At 36.4% G+C, this 17255-nt stretch overlaps 2 protein-coding genes across 3 annotated transcripts; one reads left to right on the forward strand and one right to left on the reverse strand.

The window, feature by feature from the left end:
• Window positions 1–404: 404 nt before the first annotated feature.
• On the reverse strand, window positions 405–3475 carry LOC120137115 (ATPase GET3B-like). Its single transcript, XM_039152956.1, has 11 exons — window positions 3213–3475; window positions 2871–3082; window positions 2701–2763; window positions 2513–2623; window positions 1962–2036; window positions 1795–1863; window positions 1638–1703; window positions 1388–1462; window positions 1216–1314; window positions 706–840; window positions 405–586 (listed from the first exon to the last, which is right to left on the reverse strand). Exons 1-11 carry the CDS (start codon window positions 3364–3366, stop codon window positions 449–451), a joined length of 1197 nt encoding a protein of 398 aa, XP_039008887.1. The 5' UTR covers window positions 3367–3475; the 3' UTR covers window positions 405–448.
• Window positions 3476–4206: 731 nt separating this feature from the next.
• On the forward strand, window positions 4207–8458 carry LOC120137113. Of its 2 annotated transcripts, none has more exons than XM_039152954.1 (10): window positions 4207–4309; window positions 4420–4470; window positions 6091–6207; window positions 6316–6750; window positions 6841–7274; window positions 7383–7482; window positions 7618–7677; window positions 7761–7850; window positions 7933–8043; window positions 8111–8458. In XM_039152954.1, exons 1-10 carry the CDS (start codon window positions 4262–4264, stop codon window positions 8417–8419), a joined length of 1755 nt encoding a protein of 584 aa, XP_039008885.1. In that variant the 5' UTR covers window positions 4207–4261; the 3' UTR covers window positions 8420–8458. The 2 variants fall into 2 exon arrangements, with proteins under 2 accessions (XP_039008885.1, XP_039008886.1); XM_039152955.1 differs by having other exon boundaries at window positions 4223–4313; window positions 4423–4470.
• The last annotated feature ends 8797 nt before the right edge of the window (window positions 8459–17255 follow it).

Raw genomic sequence — 17255 nt, forward strand, 5'->3', positions numbered from 1 at the left:
GTTCACCCTCATCCTCATCTTCACCGTTGATGATGCCATCACCTTCGGCCTCAGATGCCTTTGATACCAGCATATGGAGAAATTGCAGTTGAGATAGAATTAAGACGATTGATAATGAGTGAAAGGAAAGCTCCGTGTGCTTTAAAGGAAATTCTTATGGTTTGTGGAGAAAGCATCTTCCAAGTATATACTTCAAGCATTAACTTTATGGGCCATATTACATATATATATATATATAGTCTTTTCAACTTTATTTTTAATATGATTATAATGGCGAATGGGAGGGAATTGTTACACCAACCAGAAACCCTAGGAATTGGCATATTTGGAATTTTTATTGCTTTCCGCCAAGCCATCATGGTATTAACTTGGATAATTAAACAAACAAGCAATGGGTTGGGATCATCTAATATTTACAGTAAATAGCAACAAACAAAAATAAATAAATTCATGCCCAAACGATATCACCCATGAACTTAAGAGCTGGAATCCCTCTTATTTCTAAATCAACTAGAGGTGCTTCAATTATCCTCAAGTTGGCAAGCTCTGGGTCATTGCGGATCATCTCAATGGCACGCATTTGCTCCTGTAAACACACAGATTTAAGCTAAATGCACAGCTTTTACACATGTTACAGGATCAACAACTTCGTATACGAAGCAAGCGCTGTTCATACGAAGCCAAAGAAGAAGAAACAGATATTACCTTTCTTTTAGTAGTGCAAAACTTGCAATCGGATACAGATGGAGGTAAAATCTGATTAACGATAAGCTTGTGAACTGGTACACATTCTTTCCTCAAAGATGCATGCAGCCTAGATGACTCATTTACTGCCATTACCTGCATTAAGGAACCAATTAGTGATCAAAGAACACATTGAACCATTCAAAATTAAACTTCATTCTACTTGGTTTTGGTTTTATAAATCCAGCCAACATAGAGGTCGTTTTTAGTGTATTGGAGACTAATGCAATATATACATATATGCACTTTTAGTAGGTCTACAGTTCAAATAGCCGCCGAAGTCTTGCTTACCATATTCCAACTTAGATACAAGTACATTACTTTTTTAACAAGCTAAGCAGATATTTTATTCTTTAAACAACACGAATAAATAGCAGTAGTAAAACTATTTGATCGATCACTAGGTACAGAGAAAGGTAGGACTGGCATCAGAAGTTACATCATGTCAACAAGGTGAAATCAAGGTGTTACCGATGGTATGGTTACTATAACAAACTCAGTGGTATTGGAATCCCGGAAAAGGTCTCGCACTTTTGTCATCCTCTCCCTCAGTAGCTGTAGTTTGTCAGGCTACATACTCCAGAAAAGCATGGTTAGAATTTAGATACTGACCAAATTGTTCCAAACAGATATTTGAGCTTACCACATCCTTCCGTTCTTCTGCTTTCCCAAGAACAGATTTGATGGCTGAAGTTGCTGAAGCTAATTTCTTTTTGAACTGATCAAAAAACAGTTTTATAAAATATATCAGAAGTTTGTTTTATGTCCAAGGTCTTTACATTGCACATAAATTCGAGCAAAGTTAATAGATAAACTGATCTGATTAGGATACATATAGTAATGAGTCGAGAATAACTGTACTGGCACTTCCAAGCAAAAGTGTCGTTTTATACCTTCATAATTTTCCCAATGGATGCATCCAAGAAGTCAGGCAAGGACAAAAACCGAAGTGTATGGCCCTGTAAAATACTCGATAAAAAATTAGGTATGTACTAACTCCAAATGCAGTTGAGTATACTAAAAATCAAAAGCAATTAAGAGTCCACTGACCGTAGGTGCTGTATCAATCACTATCCTGCTAAACTTACTGTACTGCGGCGATTCAACAAATTGCATCACCTACAAGCAACTGTAGGGTTAGGATAAAAAACAGTCTCAAATGAAGGTAAGCATAAAACACTAAAAGTAATTAGAAACGGATCAAAGAATGTACATGCCTTGGAAATTGCTATAGCTTCATCTAAACCTGGCGGAGGGGTGTCCAACAGCTCTCCAAGTTTTAGATCCCCCAACTTTAAAGTAGTAACCAAAAAATGTCAGGTACAACAATGAATGAACAAATCTTAAACAAAATTGAAATAAAGTTGGTAGGTTAAGGGGGGAAAAGGGCAAAATGGATCAGAACTAGGTACAAGGGGGATATACATGGGCCAGAATGCAGCCTAGGGAGCTAATAAATGTTTCAATATCGTTCGGAATCTTTAAATTGCTTTCAAGGAACCAGAACTAAGTCCACATTCAAAATCCTGGTTAGAATAAAAAACTATAAGCAAAAGTGTAAATCAAATCAGCGCTATGACACAAGTCCATTCCTTGACCATTATTATGTTCGCACGCCAGTAGCTACTAAAAATTATCAAAATATCATCAGACATAAAATAAGTTTTAACAGATTCTTCTTCCATTATTGATGATAATTAACAGAATGAAAGTCACAAGTTCTAAATTTAATGCAACGGGCTGATAAGTGTGCAAGACTTGTATCCACCTGATCAGCAAGCATCCCAAGGCCCATGTTATTCATAAAATCTTTGACAGCACTACCACCATTCTTTTGACTTGCAGATTGAAATTCCTCTTTAGCTTTATCTGGATTTATCTGTTATATTGCTAAGGTTTAAAAATGTGCATCACATGATGAGCTAATGTGGAAAAATTCAACCTTATACCATATACCTCAAGAGCCAACAAAGGAGAATTCAGTCCATCGATAGAAACAAGATTCCCTCCTGCCAAATCCTTGAGATAATGAACAAAGCAGATGGTTAAAGAAGGGTCCCACAAACTAACTTCCATTGTTGAGCATTTTCTGTTTAGAGTTAAAAAACAGAAACATTTATTGATACCAGGGAAAAAGAGTCACTTAAGGAGTGAGCAGGATCAGTTGAGATCACAATGGTAGGGTGGCCATGGTCTGCAAATTTTACAGCAAGGGAAGCAGCACAGCTTGTTTTCCCCACGCCTCCTTTCCCACCTAGGAAGTAATACTTACGCTGCGGTCCAATGATCATCTCATCAAACCTAGCAGCTGGATCAAGAATAGTTGCTACAGATCTCACTGCAATGAAGAACATGTACCCATTTCATCAATAGGAAAAACAGCCCACTACAATCAATCACCAAGCGAATCAATTATGGTCACTGGGGTAAACAAAATATAGAATAGCATACAGGAGAAACAACGTTACCTAGAAAAGGTACAGTATGTGGTACAGAAGTAAAAATCGATTTGGTTCTATGAGAAGGGATATTGTTTTGGGGTTTGGGTGTGTAATGAGATATTGTGTTGGGAATTAAGTTTCCTGGAATACGTGAAATAGAGCGAAAACAACGAGATAGCATCTTAGAACTGGAAATGGATGATATAAAAATTTGGGTAAATCTCAGAAATTCAAATGGAAATGAATTTGACCACACTTGAGTGTGAGTGTGAGTGTGATGATGCAGAGGAGGCAAAGCCTGGAGCGGCAGCAAGACAGAAACTTGAATTGAGGGTTTTGTTTGGGTTTTAAGACTTGAAGAAATCGCCACGTCATGGGCCGGAGTATGCCGCATGTCAAAACTATGAGCCCGCTGGATTCACTAAAGCTCCATCCTTTTTATTTATCCGTAAATTCCATAAATTTAATTTTTTAAATAGTTTGGGTTTGGGAAAATTATTAGGAAGTATATGTTTAAAATTTTTCTTAATCGTTGAAAATGTATATATAATATATCGAGTTCAAAAAATTTAAAAGAATAATACTAATAAATTTAATTGAAATTTTAAAAAATAATATAAATGCATTATAAGTCTTTAATAATAATTTCCATTTAAAAATGTCACCGTCCAAATAAGCAAGGGTTGAGAATTCTGAAATAGAAGGTATAACCGCAAAGTAATCCTGAAAAGACCACGATTACAAGCTACGTTAAAGCAAGTGAAAAAAAAAAACAAGCCCACTTACTGCTTAATTTTTTAAGTTTTGAAAGCTGCATGATGTCCCAATCACACCCGAGACGGTTAGCCCAATTCCTGAATTCAACCTCTCCCTGAAAGCTCCACTTCATCTTCACCTGCACAGTTTTTTCCCCCATATTCCCACTGTTTCAATTCCTCAAATAATAATACGTCAACCACCAACCACAGCCACTCTTTCTTTGCCTCTAAGCTTCGGCCTTATATCAAAACCCCATCACCCTTTCTTTGTTATTTAATGTTTCTTCAAGGGCTGGGGTTGAATTGAACAAAGTATTCATGGCCACCCAACCAGACCTGTCTGTTAATAACATGTCCATGGAGATTGTAAGTTCAGCTTTTGTAATGCCTCGTTTCATTGTTTTGGCCTCATATTCTTCTCTGATGTTTTTTCCCCTTTTGCCTGATGCTTCATGTTGTTTACCTTGTGATCCCAGAAGAAAAAGAAGCTTAGTGGACAGCAAAAGAAAGAGGCACTTGAAAGAGAGGTATGTGATTTACCATGTGTACAAATGAATGATTATGATCCATCATCCATGTTTAAAAGACACACATCCGTCTCAATAAATGTTTTAACTCCAACTTTGTGCAATTAATTGATCATTACTGATAGTACACTGCAAAACGTGGATTTCAACCCCTTTTCCTGACCAATGACTTAAGAACTCATTGATATGCATCCCAGATTAATCATAGTTTGTTTATTTCTCACTTTTGGACTTCTAGTTTTCTCCGGGAACTTGATGATGAGTTTCTTATTAAGTACTCAAAGGCTTTGTTGTAGCCATTATCACCTCTTTCTCCTAAAAGCATTGTTAGACGCCAGAATGTGGACGTTGCGTACATTTGCTCATTTTGCAAAAGTTCCAAATAAAAATGGCATACTTAATAATTATAAGGTAAACTATCTCTTAGTCACTCAACTTTTTTGTCATTGTACTTTAAAAAGTTTAATTTTTACACTAAACTTTTGATATTTTTTTCCAGACTATTAAGTAATGAACAATGGATTGATGTTGACATATATAGAGATGAAAGCCATTTTTTTATCTCACTATATTATTAATTAAAATTATGACTTTTTTCATCAATCTCAACAATAGTAAGAAATGTTATTCTCGGGTGTCTTTTATGATCACCCCAAATACATTTGAATTCATTTCATTGTCATCTATCATTTTATCTATTTAGGTTTTTCCAAAATTTCTTTAAAACTTATAAAATTAAACATACAAAAATGCATCAATACTGGAGTTTGAGATATTTGTTCTAAATTTTGAACGTGAAAAATATTATTTTGATAAGACGATCAACATAACTCGAAAATAAATTTTGGAACATGGAAATTTTAGGAAGAATTTCATTGACTGGATTTTTTAAAAAAAATAGTCCGAGAAGAAGAAAAATGAGTGTAACATTTTGGTAAATTTAATAGTCTAGTGACAAAAAAAATAATGTCAGAAATTTAGTACTAAAATTAAAATGTTTTGAAGTTTAATGATATTAATATACAAACTAAAATTTAGTGACGAACAAAACAATTTATCATAATACAAAATCAATATAATAAATATGACACTACATAACTCATACACATCACTTTCGTGTTTAAGATATAACATCCATATGACAATCAAAGAGAACACGAGAAACACTACGTACATATACATTGATTACAACATTTCAGTATGTATGGCAAAACCCATCTGCCAGCATCTCGCTGGCAATTAATACGCAACTGATAATTGCTTTGTCCCTGTTCCCGGAGGAGGCAGCAATAAGGGAAGATCATCTGTTCTCTACCTCTTTCAGGCCCTTTCTTGTGGCCCATAAATTTTGAAGATGAAATGGTATTTGGAGTTACTTCAAAGCTCTGCAAATGATATATATATATATATATATATATATTGTAATTATTAGTGTGTGGTTGTTAAGCAAATTATATGGCATTGTTGGTTGTTAAGCAAATTATATGGCATTGTCATGATTTAAAGTTAAAGATACATACATTCCTTGTAGTTTCGATGAAGTTTTCTTTTGGTTGGCGCAACTAAAAAATATGAATTGAAATGATCATGTTGATGCTTTTTTTCCTTCTATTTGTATAGGTCTCCATGCTTCAGAGAATGCTAAACCAGGAAGAAAAGATGCATGAGATTTTGACACGAGTGCATCATCAAGAGGCTGGCTCTTCCATCTCTATTCCCAACTTCCTCCCTCCAAAGGTAACCCTTTCTTTCTCTTCTCTTTGCATACATATGCTTGCATGTTTTGAGGGCATATTTGATAATCAGCTGAGTAATCCATTGTCCATCTGGCTTGAAATTCTGCAGACGAAGGAGCTCTTGGCAGAGCTGGCTATGGTTGAGGGTGAGATAGCTCGTTTAGAAACCCAAATAAGCCAACTTCAACTTAGTCTGAAGCAGGAAAAGGAGGTCACCAGGGAAACAAGATCGAAACAATGGCAACCTGGGAGTTTGATGAGTTACCTTCAAGGTCATCCGTCAAACCCAAGCCCCATTAAGCAAGGTGGTCAGGAAAAGGTGGTTTTTGATACAAAGGCTTTGCATTTCATCAGCAAAGCTATTAAAGGCGATTATACTCTTAGTGACTTCAGTCTGAACGAGAGAATGGACTCCAGAATGCTTTCCGATCAGAAAGAAAACCAGTTCCAGGGAGAGGTTAAATTTCAAGACAGGGTTCCAAGGAAAAGTAGTTTGTTCAAGGCGGCTTCGCCTTTGCGAGACCCTCGACATCCATCTCCCAAGGCAAAGGCTCCTTTGATTTGATCCCTGATAAAACTAATATGAATGTATATGACTTACATTTTGCATATCATGAACTTCTTTTATGTTCAGATAAGGGAACGTATTCCGGAGTCGAATTGGAACCTGCCACCAAAATCTCTATCTAGTACACTGCTTTCAGAAGAGAACAGCCAGAATTGGCATCCGAACAAGCTATCGGAGAATATCATGAAATGTTTTAACTTCATTTTTGTCAGGCTACTTAGAACATCAAGAGCAATGGAACTGGAGAAATCAGGCCCTATTACAAGGTTTATGGGCACTCCCTTAAGCTCAAGAAGCTTTAGGGTAGAAAGTACTCTAAACCCGAAGTCAAGCCCTGGGTCACAGAAGGAATCAAGGCAACAAGACCCGTATGGTATCTTCGATATGGAAGAATCTATTCCAAGGGACATTGGCCCTTACAAGAACCTGGTCATATTTGCATCAAGCTCTATGGATCCGAAATGCATTTCAAGTTCTGTTCCTTTACTTAAAAAGCTAAGGTCTGCTGTAGAACTTTTAATGAACAAACAGAATTGCATTTAGTCCCTCTTCAGCAAGAGAGTAATGAAGGGAAATTTCTGATTAATTCTCTGTTTTTCCATCTGCAGGGTCCTGATGAGCAATCTCCAGAAGGTGGACCTGAGATCGTTGACTTACCAGCAAAAATTAGCATTCTGGATCAACATGTACAATGCCTGTATCATGCATGTATAGTATGGAAAATAATCTATTTTTCTTTAATCTCTTTCGCTTGATCTTTGCTTGACCTTACGCTAAACCATGAGTTTTAATGAGCTGCTTCCCCTCATTTTATATATCTACTGGTTGGTTTTACTATTGCAGGGATACCTCCAATATGGTGTGCCTAATTCCCCAGAAAAGTTTTTGACACTGATGAACAAGGTACTTTCCAAATTAGTTTCCCAGGTTGTTCTGTATGGAATTGGGAACTTCATGGATATCAAACTTTTGGCATTGAGTTTCAGGCAACTCTCAACGTTGGAGGAAACACGATAAGTGCTCAAGCAATGGAGCACTATATTTTGAGGAAACCAGCATCATCAAACATGAAAGAGGTACGTAAAAACTGTTCTGCTTCTGATTTAGAGTTTATCCGATTTACCCAACTTAAAGTATGATTTCTCCGAGACTTATCAGAGGGGTGACAAGGAAGATCAAGAAGCCATTGTCCGCAAACTTTATGGACTCCAGTTAATGGATCCAAATGTCACATTTGCTCTGAGCTGCGGAACTCGATCTTCGCCAGCAGTAAGTCTATAGCTAATTAATTTTGGAACTCAAATCTACCAGATCCTTAAACAAACTTCCTTGGCAGGTGAGAATATACACGGCTGATGGAGTTGCAGCTGAGCTGGAGAAATCGAAACTGGAATACCTGCAAGCTTCAATAGCGGTGACCAATACAAAAAAGATTGCACTCCCTGAGCTTCTCCTTCGAAACATGTATGATTTTTCAGTTGATATGAACTCTTTCGTCCAGTGGGTTTGTCAACAGTTGCCAACATCTGGTTCACTGAGGAAATCAATGGTGGACTGCTTCAGGAACCACAACAGTGGCAAGGTATCCATCACCGTGGAGAAAATACCATACGACTTTGAATTCCAGTATCTGTTGGCGATGTAAACAATATTGTTTCCAATTTTCCTTTGTTTGGCATGGAAGATGTTTGGCATGGAAGAAAATATGAAATTTAAAGAAGAGAAAATGAACAAACAGCTGAAATAAGAAAAAAATATCAATTTTACACTTCATTTTTTAAGATTGTCTAGATTTTTCTGACTGAATTACAACGATAGGTCTATAGAATTATAATTGTCAATTTGTCATCTTCATACTGTTTGTCAAACTTATTTTTATATAATAAAATGATGAGTTCTTAAAATTCAACCTATATGTTGAATAAGCAAAAGAAGAAGAAAAAATTATCTCCACTTCTGTCAAAACCAATGGTGAATAATTCAGAAAGTATGATTAAACAAATCAGGCCGCCATTTTTCCAGGTCATCTGGGCACCAAGGAGACCGGAATACCTGTCGGAAGTTTCACATTATCCCTGTTGGAAATAAAACGCTCACACAAACAACTTTTATTGAAACTCAAACAAATATTACAAGAGTACTCTCACTCAAAAACAAGAACTACAACTCACTCTTATAAGACTTTGCTTCTTCACTCACTTAGAAGCTCTTAATTTTTCTTGATGCTTAAAACTAAAATGGGAAGGGGTATTTATACTACTCAAGAACAATCCTACACCACACAAATAAACTAATTTAAACCATTACAAATTCAACAAATATCTAACTCTCGCCTAACTAAATTGATGTAAGCAATGACATCATTAATTAAATGATGTAAGCAATGACATCTTTAATTAAATGATGTAAGTAATGACATCAATTTAGTTTGGGTTTGGGTTTAGGCTCCCATAATGGATCAAGTTTATGATCCAACACCCTCCCTTAAACTTGATCTCGTGACCCCTAGTAGGTTCCTTAATCTTAAGAAGTCTTCGCTGGTCAGTGGCTTGGTAAAAATATCAGCAACTTGATCTTGTGACTTCACATATTCAACTTCCACATCTTTTCTTGCAACACACTCCCTTATATAGTGGTAGCGAATATCAATGTGCTTGCTTCGATCATGGAATACTGGATTCTTCGCTAAGGCAATGGCTGACTTGTTGTCGACACAAACCTTGGTAGGCTCTTCTTGTATCAAACCAATCTCCTTCAATAGATTTCTAAGCCAAATTGCATGACAAACACATGAGTAGCAGCAACATATTCCGCTTCACAAGTGGATAATGTGACAATCGGTTGTTTCTTTGACATCCATGTGAATGCAATATCTCCCATGAAAAATACGAATCCAGTAGTGCTCCTTCGATTATCTATGTCTCCACCCCAATCACTGTCGCTATATCCAACAAGCTTGTAATCATTAGAAACTGAATAGAACAAGCCAAAGTCAATTGTACCTTTCAGATAGCGAAGAATTCTCTTTGCGGCTTTAAAATGGGTGGTTGTTGGGGATTCCATGTAGCGACTAACCAATCCAACTGCGTGAAGAATATCGGGTCTCGTGCAAGTTAGATAGCGTAGACTTCCTACCAAACTTTTGAAGAATGTTGGATCTACACTTTCGCCTTCTTCATGTTTGGTCATCTTGATCCCGTATTCTGCCGGTGTGCTTATTGGCTTACAGTTCTCCATCTTGAACTTCTTCAGTATCTCCTTTGCCTAGCTTTCCTGTGAAATGAAAATTCCATCATTTTGTTGCTTAACTTCAATGCCAAGGTAGTACGCCATGAGCCCCATGTCTGTCATCTCGAATTCTTTCATCATCACATCCTTGAATTCATTAAACATGCTTGGGTTGCTTCCAGTGAAGATCAAATCGTCCACGTAGAGGCACACGATCAAAATATCTTCATCTTTGATCTTGATATAGAGCATGCTCGTAGGGACATTTGTTGAAGCCATTCTCTTGGAAGTACTTGTCGATTCGGCTATTACATGCCCTTGGTGCTTGTTTTAGCCCGTAAAGAGCCTTCTTCAACTTCAACACCTTGTCTTCATGCCCTTTGACTTCATAGCCTGATGGTTGCTGAATGTAAAGTTCCTCTTCAAGAACTCCATTTAGGAAGGCGGACTTTACATCCATCTGTTGTATCTTCCACTTGTTTTGAGCTGCCAAAGAAATGATTAGTCTGATAGTCTCCAATCGAGCAACAGGAGCAAATACCTCATCATAGTCAATTCCAGCCTTTTGACTATAGCCTTTAGCAACTAGCCTCGCCTTGTGCCTTTCAATCTCTCCTTTGGCGTTTTTCTTTGTTTTGTACACCCATTTGACACCTATCGCCTTATGTCCCTTGGGAAGTGAGGTAAGTTCCCATGTGTCATTCTTCTCGATGGCCTTGATTTCTTCGTCCATCGCATCTCTCCATTTCTTTTCTTGTACTGCTTCTTGAAAGCTCACTGGTTCACAATCGGCAAACAGACAAAATAATGTAAGATTATCTTGTCGTTCAGTTACCTCATAGAGATCTCTAAGGCTTCTTGTGCGTTGCACAACTCTTTCACTTTGACTCCCACTTGACGATGATGAAGGTGATGAGTCTCCTTGAGTGGTTGATGTTGGTGAAGTGGGTGGAGTTGCAAGCTCTTGTTGAGATTCATCTAGTTGCTCCCTCATTGTCTGCTCATCTTCTTCAAACTGAGGAAAGAAATTGAAGTCATCTGTATGGGAGTTAAAATCCCATTCTCCTTATTCGTTGAAGACCACATCTCGACTAATCACAAACTTCTTATTATCTGGATTGTACAACTTGTAGCCCTTCGAATTAGCATCATAGCCGATGAAGATAAAACTCTCGCTTTTATCATCAAGCTTCGTTCTTCTCTCGTCTGGTACGTGAACATGGGCTATACTTCCAAAGGTTCTCAAGTGGGAAATGCCAGGCTTTCTTCCACTCCATGCCTCTTGCGGTGTCTTTCCCCATACACTTCTTGTTGGAGATCGATTTGACAAGTAGACTGCACACGATACTGCTTCCGCCCAAAATTCTTTGGGTAGTTTCTTGCTTTTGAGCATGCTTCGTGCCATGTCGAGGATTGTTCTATTCTTTCTTTCTGCCACACCATTTTGCTGGGGGGATCTAGGAACTGTCATTGGTCGAAGAATTCCATTTGCTTCACAGAACTCTTGAAACTCCCTGGAAGTAAATTCTCCACCTCGATCGGATCTCATGGCTTTGATCTTTCTACCGCTTTCTCTCTCCACTGCTGCTTTGAACTTCTTGAATACTTCAAAAACTTCTGACTTCTGTTTCAAGAAATATACCCAGGTTTTCTTGAAAAATCATCAATGAAGAGAAGAAAATAGTTATTGTTACCGAGAGAACTTGGCTTGATCGGTCCACACACATCGGTATGGATGAGCTCAAGTGGCTTCTTAGCTCTTGTCTCTGACTCCTTTGGAAAGCTTTTCCTGAATTGTTTCCCGACTAGACACCCTTCACAGAGTTGGTCAGGATGGTTGATGTGAGGTAGTCTTTTCACCATCTCCTTCTTAGATAATAGCTCTAGACCTCCAAAATTGAGATGCCCAAATCGAAGATGCCAAAGCCATGATGCATCTTTGTAGCAAGCTTTCAGGCACTTTGCAACATCATTTTGTATGTTGATCAAGAACATTCTATTCTTTGACATCGGCACTTTAGCAATGAAGTTATTCTTATCATCTTTTATAGAAAGATTATAATTATTCATATGAATATCATAACCTTTCTCTACCAGTTGCCCTAAACTTAAAATGTTACTTTTCATATTGGGCACATAGTAGACATTTGAAATAAATTGATGTCTCCCATCTTTCAAACGGATAAGAATGTTACCTCTCCCTTTCACTGCTATTGTGGAATCATCTCCAAACGAAACATTTCCACTTACTGACTCGTCTAGCTCCACAAACATGTCTTTCCTTCCACACATGTGATTGCTTGCACCACTGTCAAGATACCAGGAATTTGCTTGGCCACCATCAGTTTCCTTTCGTGCTAGAAGAAGAGTTTCTTTGCCATCTGTCTTTTCCTCCACGTAATTGGCCTTCTCCTCAATTTTGTTGTTGGGAGCTCTACATTCTGAAGCATAATGCCCAAATTTTTGACAATTATAACATCGAATTTGAGATTTGTCATACTTTGAGTTTGGATTAATTCTTCCACGGCCTCGTGTTGAGCTTTCTCCTTTCTCATAGTTGTTGTTGGAATTGTTATTGTTGTAATTCCAGCCTCGTCCACGACCTCGACTTCCACCTCGTCCATGGCCTCTACCTCTGCCTTGGCCACGTTGGTTTCTATCATTGCGTTGGCTCTCATGCATATCCTTGAGTTGCAGCTCATGCTTCTTTTTATGCTTTTCTTCGTATGCTTGCAATGATCCTTGGAGCTGTTCGATCTTCATTTCTTCCAAGTCTTTAGTTTCTTCAATCGTCACGACGATGTGCTCAAATTTGGGATCCAACGAACGGAGTATCTTCTCTATTATCCTCACATCGTCTAACTTTTCACCATTTCTTTTTAATTGATTAGAAACAGCTACTACTCTTGAGAATAATCTGAAATAGACTCAGATGCTTTCATGTTTAAGGATTCGAATTCACCTCTTAATGTTTGGAGACGAACCTTCTTCACTTGCTCGATCCTTTGTAAGAGGTTTGCAGCTTCTCCCACGCTTCCTTGCTAGAGCTTGCACTTGAAATCTTTTCAAAACCATCATCATCTAATGCTTGATAGATGAGGTAGAGAGCCTTCTTGTCTCTCTTTCTTGAATCCTTCAAAGTTGTCTTTTGATCTGGTGTAAGAGTAGCAAAAACATCATCATCCGCAGGCTCATTATAGCCTTTCTCTATGATATCCCACATCTTGTGATCCAAGAAGTGCCTTCATTTTGATACTCCAATTGTCGTAGTTGTTGTTGAGTGTCGGAACTTGGAATGGTGCCATACCATTTGCCATATCTCTCAATATAATGAGATTTTGTAAAATCCGATTGCACGGATGAATCCAGAACGATGAAAAAAAAAACTTTGGAGGGACTTGGACACCTCGGTCAAGGGCTCCAACTCGGCTGAATCGGCTCAACTCGGTGAGTCAACTCGATTTTCTGGCAGCAGTCTTCCGGCGGTGCGTGGCGGTGCGTCAGAACTCAGATTGAGAAAATTCTGGCGGCGGCGTATTCCTCTCGTCGAGACCTTCGATCTTTCCAACTCGCTCTGATACCACTTTGTTGGAAATAAAACGCTCACACAAACAACTTTTATTGAAACTCAAACAAATATTACAAGAGTACTCTCACTCAAAAACAAGAACTACAACTCACTCTTATAAGACTTTGCTTCTTCACTCACTTAGAAGCTCTTAATTTTTCTTGATGCTTAAAACTAAAATGGGAAGGGGTATTTATACTACTCAAGAACAATCCTACACCACACAAATAAACTAATTTAAACCATTACAAATTCAACAAATATCTAACTCTCACCTAACTAAATTGATGTAAGCAATGACATCATTAATTAAATGATGTAAGCAATGACATCTTTAATTAAATGATGTAAGTAATGACATCAATTTAGTTTGGGTTTGGGTTTAGGCTCCCATAATGGATCAAGTTTATGATCCAACAATCCCGACCAAATCCTGGACTCAAGATAGAGTTTGGATATCCTCCCTGCCACGCGTCCCATATTAGGCAGTTTATCAGGATCCACGAGTAAGCAATGCAACGCTAGACATATCATCTTCTCCGCCACCTCAACTGGAAACGAGTCATTCAACCTCCTATCAACCCTTCCCTTCCCTCCGCCGTGGCTGCCGCAGCGGTATCCACCAATGACGTCCATAGAACATCACCGATCTTGTTATCTCCTTTCCAGATAATGTCTCCAAAATCACCACTCCGAAGGCGTAAACATGAGATTTTTGTGTGACGATGTAATCTCTCAGCCCTTGGAATTTCCTATCCCTATTATTGGATGTCTTCAATTCCCTGAAACTCACGTTAACTTGTTCTATTTCTGTTTCTAAGCGCTCCGTTTTCGTCCATTTCGCCACAGAGTAGTGCCGTTCGAAAATGACAAATCATGGCACTGAAAGAAGACTCTGAATCAATAATGCTACTGCTTTTTTATATGCTTATGAACGATGCTGAGATATAACCCAGTGTTATTGTGAACATAATTGAGATCGTGTGGGCTTTTTAATCCATGCGCGCAGAACAGAAACAGGCCGAACCCGGTTAGATTATAGATAATAGATGGACCTAATAGCAAGACTTACTTTCTTCTGATCCAAATAAAGTAATAAACCCATCATGTAAGGCCTATAAACCTTTTAAACCTTTGCACAAAACAGAAACACTCTAAACCTAATTTTATTATAGAGGCACTTCAGTGCCTAATTAAGAAACTAAGCAGCACTTCGGTGCCTAATTAATTATTTAATTTCCATCTTCTATTATGTTTTAGGGATGAATTTATGATTTTATATTAAAAAAATGTAAATTTATGAATTTATATTAAAATTTTAGAAGTACGAATTAAAAAATTTCAAAAAGTATAAAACTATATTATATAAAAATAAAGAAACTTAAACTATGTAAACATTTAAAATTTTCAAGAATATAACTGCACCACCAACACACTCTTAATCTACCCCATTATTCTTTCCCCTGTCCCTATTCCTTTTAGTGCACATCATAAAACCTTGTAGTCAATGAATATTATCCAATTTCACCTCTCATAATCTTGGAGCGTGGGTCATAGGCTTTACCCTTTCCTTCGATTTGGAGCGTGCCAATGCAAGTGCAATTTTCTTCATCATATAGTTGATTGTCCATCTTGTTCCCCACCAAGACCTAGATCAGGCATGAGGTGGGGATTTATCCCTTATTGCTCTTGGTTTATATCATGACTTTGCTGAATTTGGCATGTGGTTGTCAATTTTCATTTTTCAAAGACCAACTAAGGGTCGTCCTTCCATTGCATCAAGCACATGAATGGTCAATTTGACTCGGGAAAAGTAAGTAACCAATTAATTCCTGTAATTCTAACTAAAATTATATTCATTTCGTCTCATATTAGAAAAATTAACAAATAACAACACTTATGCTTCTTTTTTTATCTTTATTGTCTCATTCGTTTATATCTATCAAAATAAATCTGTCAAAACTATCAATCATTTTTTCAAAATAATTTTTTATTTCCCTCATTTTATATAAGTTAATATGTGATTAAATTTATCTTCTAAATAAATTTATCTTCTAAATAAATTTATCTTCTAAAACAATAAATTTGATCGACATGAGACAAAAACTATGGGACGAAACGAGTATATGCTAACATCCTCCTCCTTTTCAAGCTTAGTATTCAATACTAGTCATTGAGTTATACACATATGATTATAATAATAAAATATGTTAAATAAAAAGTTAAGATAAAATAAAATAATTTAATATATGACTTAAAAGATTCTTAAAAAACATTATTTTCAAAAAGTAATCTAATATGTGAACTTTTTAAGTAAATAAAGTCACTAGTTTTATTTAAAAAAATTCAAAATTATAAAGAAGTTTAAAAGCTAAACGCATAATTAAAACATTTCTTATAATCATTGATACAATAAATTACTCACCCGAGATCATTCAAGAACCATATAAGGAAAAAGTTAAAACTCGTATAAAAAACCCAAACAAAATATATCTACGAATAAATTTAACTACGTCGGCAAATGAACCACAATAAGGGATTAAACTACTGAAAGACCACTGATAACCGCAAATTAGAATCGATTATTGTAAGAAACCATCTACGAACCCAAAATCGTGTATCCAAATCCACTATGAGGGTTCAAAGTAAGGAAGATCAATTGAATAACAAATAAGAGTTATTATGATCAGTTGATAAGATATCAAATACAATATTAAAAATGATTAAACGATAGAAAACGTGACATGAAACATAAGAAAACGTACCGTAAAGACATAAAAATATCATAAATACAAATTCTTGAGAATTAGAAAAAAAACACAAAAAACATAAATTCACATATTAAAAATATATGAGTAACCAAGATTCTAGACATTCCACGACCAACCTTAGTGAAACCAAAATGAAAAAAAAACGGCTACGGGAGAAAATAATAGACGTTAGGGTTTTTCATCAGAGGTTTGTCTAATATGTGATATCAGGTGTAGTGATAATGAAATTATATATAAAAGCATTTAGTCGTTAGTTTGGATCGCAAGTGATAATTTTAAATTATTTATGTCATTTATAATCTTTTAAACTTTATATATATATATATATATATATATGAGTTATGATTTATTTAGTAAAACTTTAGTTTATCAAGAAAAAAATATTGTTGCGAATAAACTTGTTGCGATGAGTCGTGGTCCTCTTATCAGGACGACTGCCTTCATGGAACCCTCGGTGGAGATCGCGCTATATTCCTCGAGGACCTCCATGATTCTAGCTATTTTTGCACCCGGTTTGTTTACTATGTTGTGAAAAACAAAACCCTCTTAGTTTTACACTTTTTTAGAACCGTTGGATGAGAGAAATCACATGTTGAAATTAGCTCTTTGTTTTTTTAAGTGAATATCTTATTATTTCATACTGTTAATATATATTGTCGATTTTCCTCATCTAATAATCCTAAAAATGTAAAACTTTTAATTTATATCAAATGTAATTAGATCATGTCCTCTTATATATATATTTATGCATTGTAACACGTAATATTTATACCATTTCCAAACTCCTAATTGAAATTTAATGCATGCTAAATCTATAGGTTGATAGAAGTACTCTATATATGTGTGTGTGTTTGCATTGTAACACGTACTTGCATTTTAATTTTTATATTTTAAATTTAATTAAAAATAATACT

This window comes from Hibiscus syriacus, unplaced genomic scaffold (assembly GCF_006381635.1).
Source record: "Hibiscus syriacus cultivar Baekdansim isolate YM2019G1 unplaced genomic scaffold, ASM638163v2 tig00110652_pilon, whole genome shotgun sequence".
Lineage (NCBI taxonomy): Eukaryota > Viridiplantae > Streptophyta > Magnoliopsida > Malvales > Malvaceae > Hibiscus > Hibiscus syriacus.

What these genes read in the sequence shown, in the direction of transcription:
- LOC120137115 (XM_039152956.1), bottom strand. Translation starts at nt 3,366, where the DNA reads ATGCTATCTCGTTGTTTTCGCTCTATTTCACGTATTCCAGGAAACTTA. An exon ending in TAAGTGACTCTTTTTCCCTG is followed by an intron (nt 2,764 to 2,870) that starts GTATCAATAAAT and finishes CATTATCTCAAG; the next exon opens with GATTTGGCAGGAGGGAATCT. An exon ending in CAGAAGAACGGAAGGATGTG is followed by an intron (nt 1,315 to 1,387) that starts GTAAGCTCAAAT and finishes TGGAGTATGTAG; the next exon opens with CCTGACAAACTACAGCTACT.
- LOC120137113 (XM_039152954.1), top strand. Translation starts at nt 4,262, where the DNA reads ATGGCCACCCAACCAGACCTGTCTGTTAATAACATGTCCATGGAGATT. An exon ending in CTCGACATCCATCTCCCAAG is followed by an intron (nt 6,751 to 6,840) that starts GCAAAGGCTCCT and finishes TTTTATGTTCAG; the next exon opens with ATAAGGGAACGTATTCCGGA. An exon ending in GAACTCGATCTTCGCCAGCA is followed by an intron (nt 8,044 to 8,110) that starts GTAAGTCTATAG and finishes CTTCCTTGGCAG; the next exon opens with GTGAGAATATACACGGCTGA.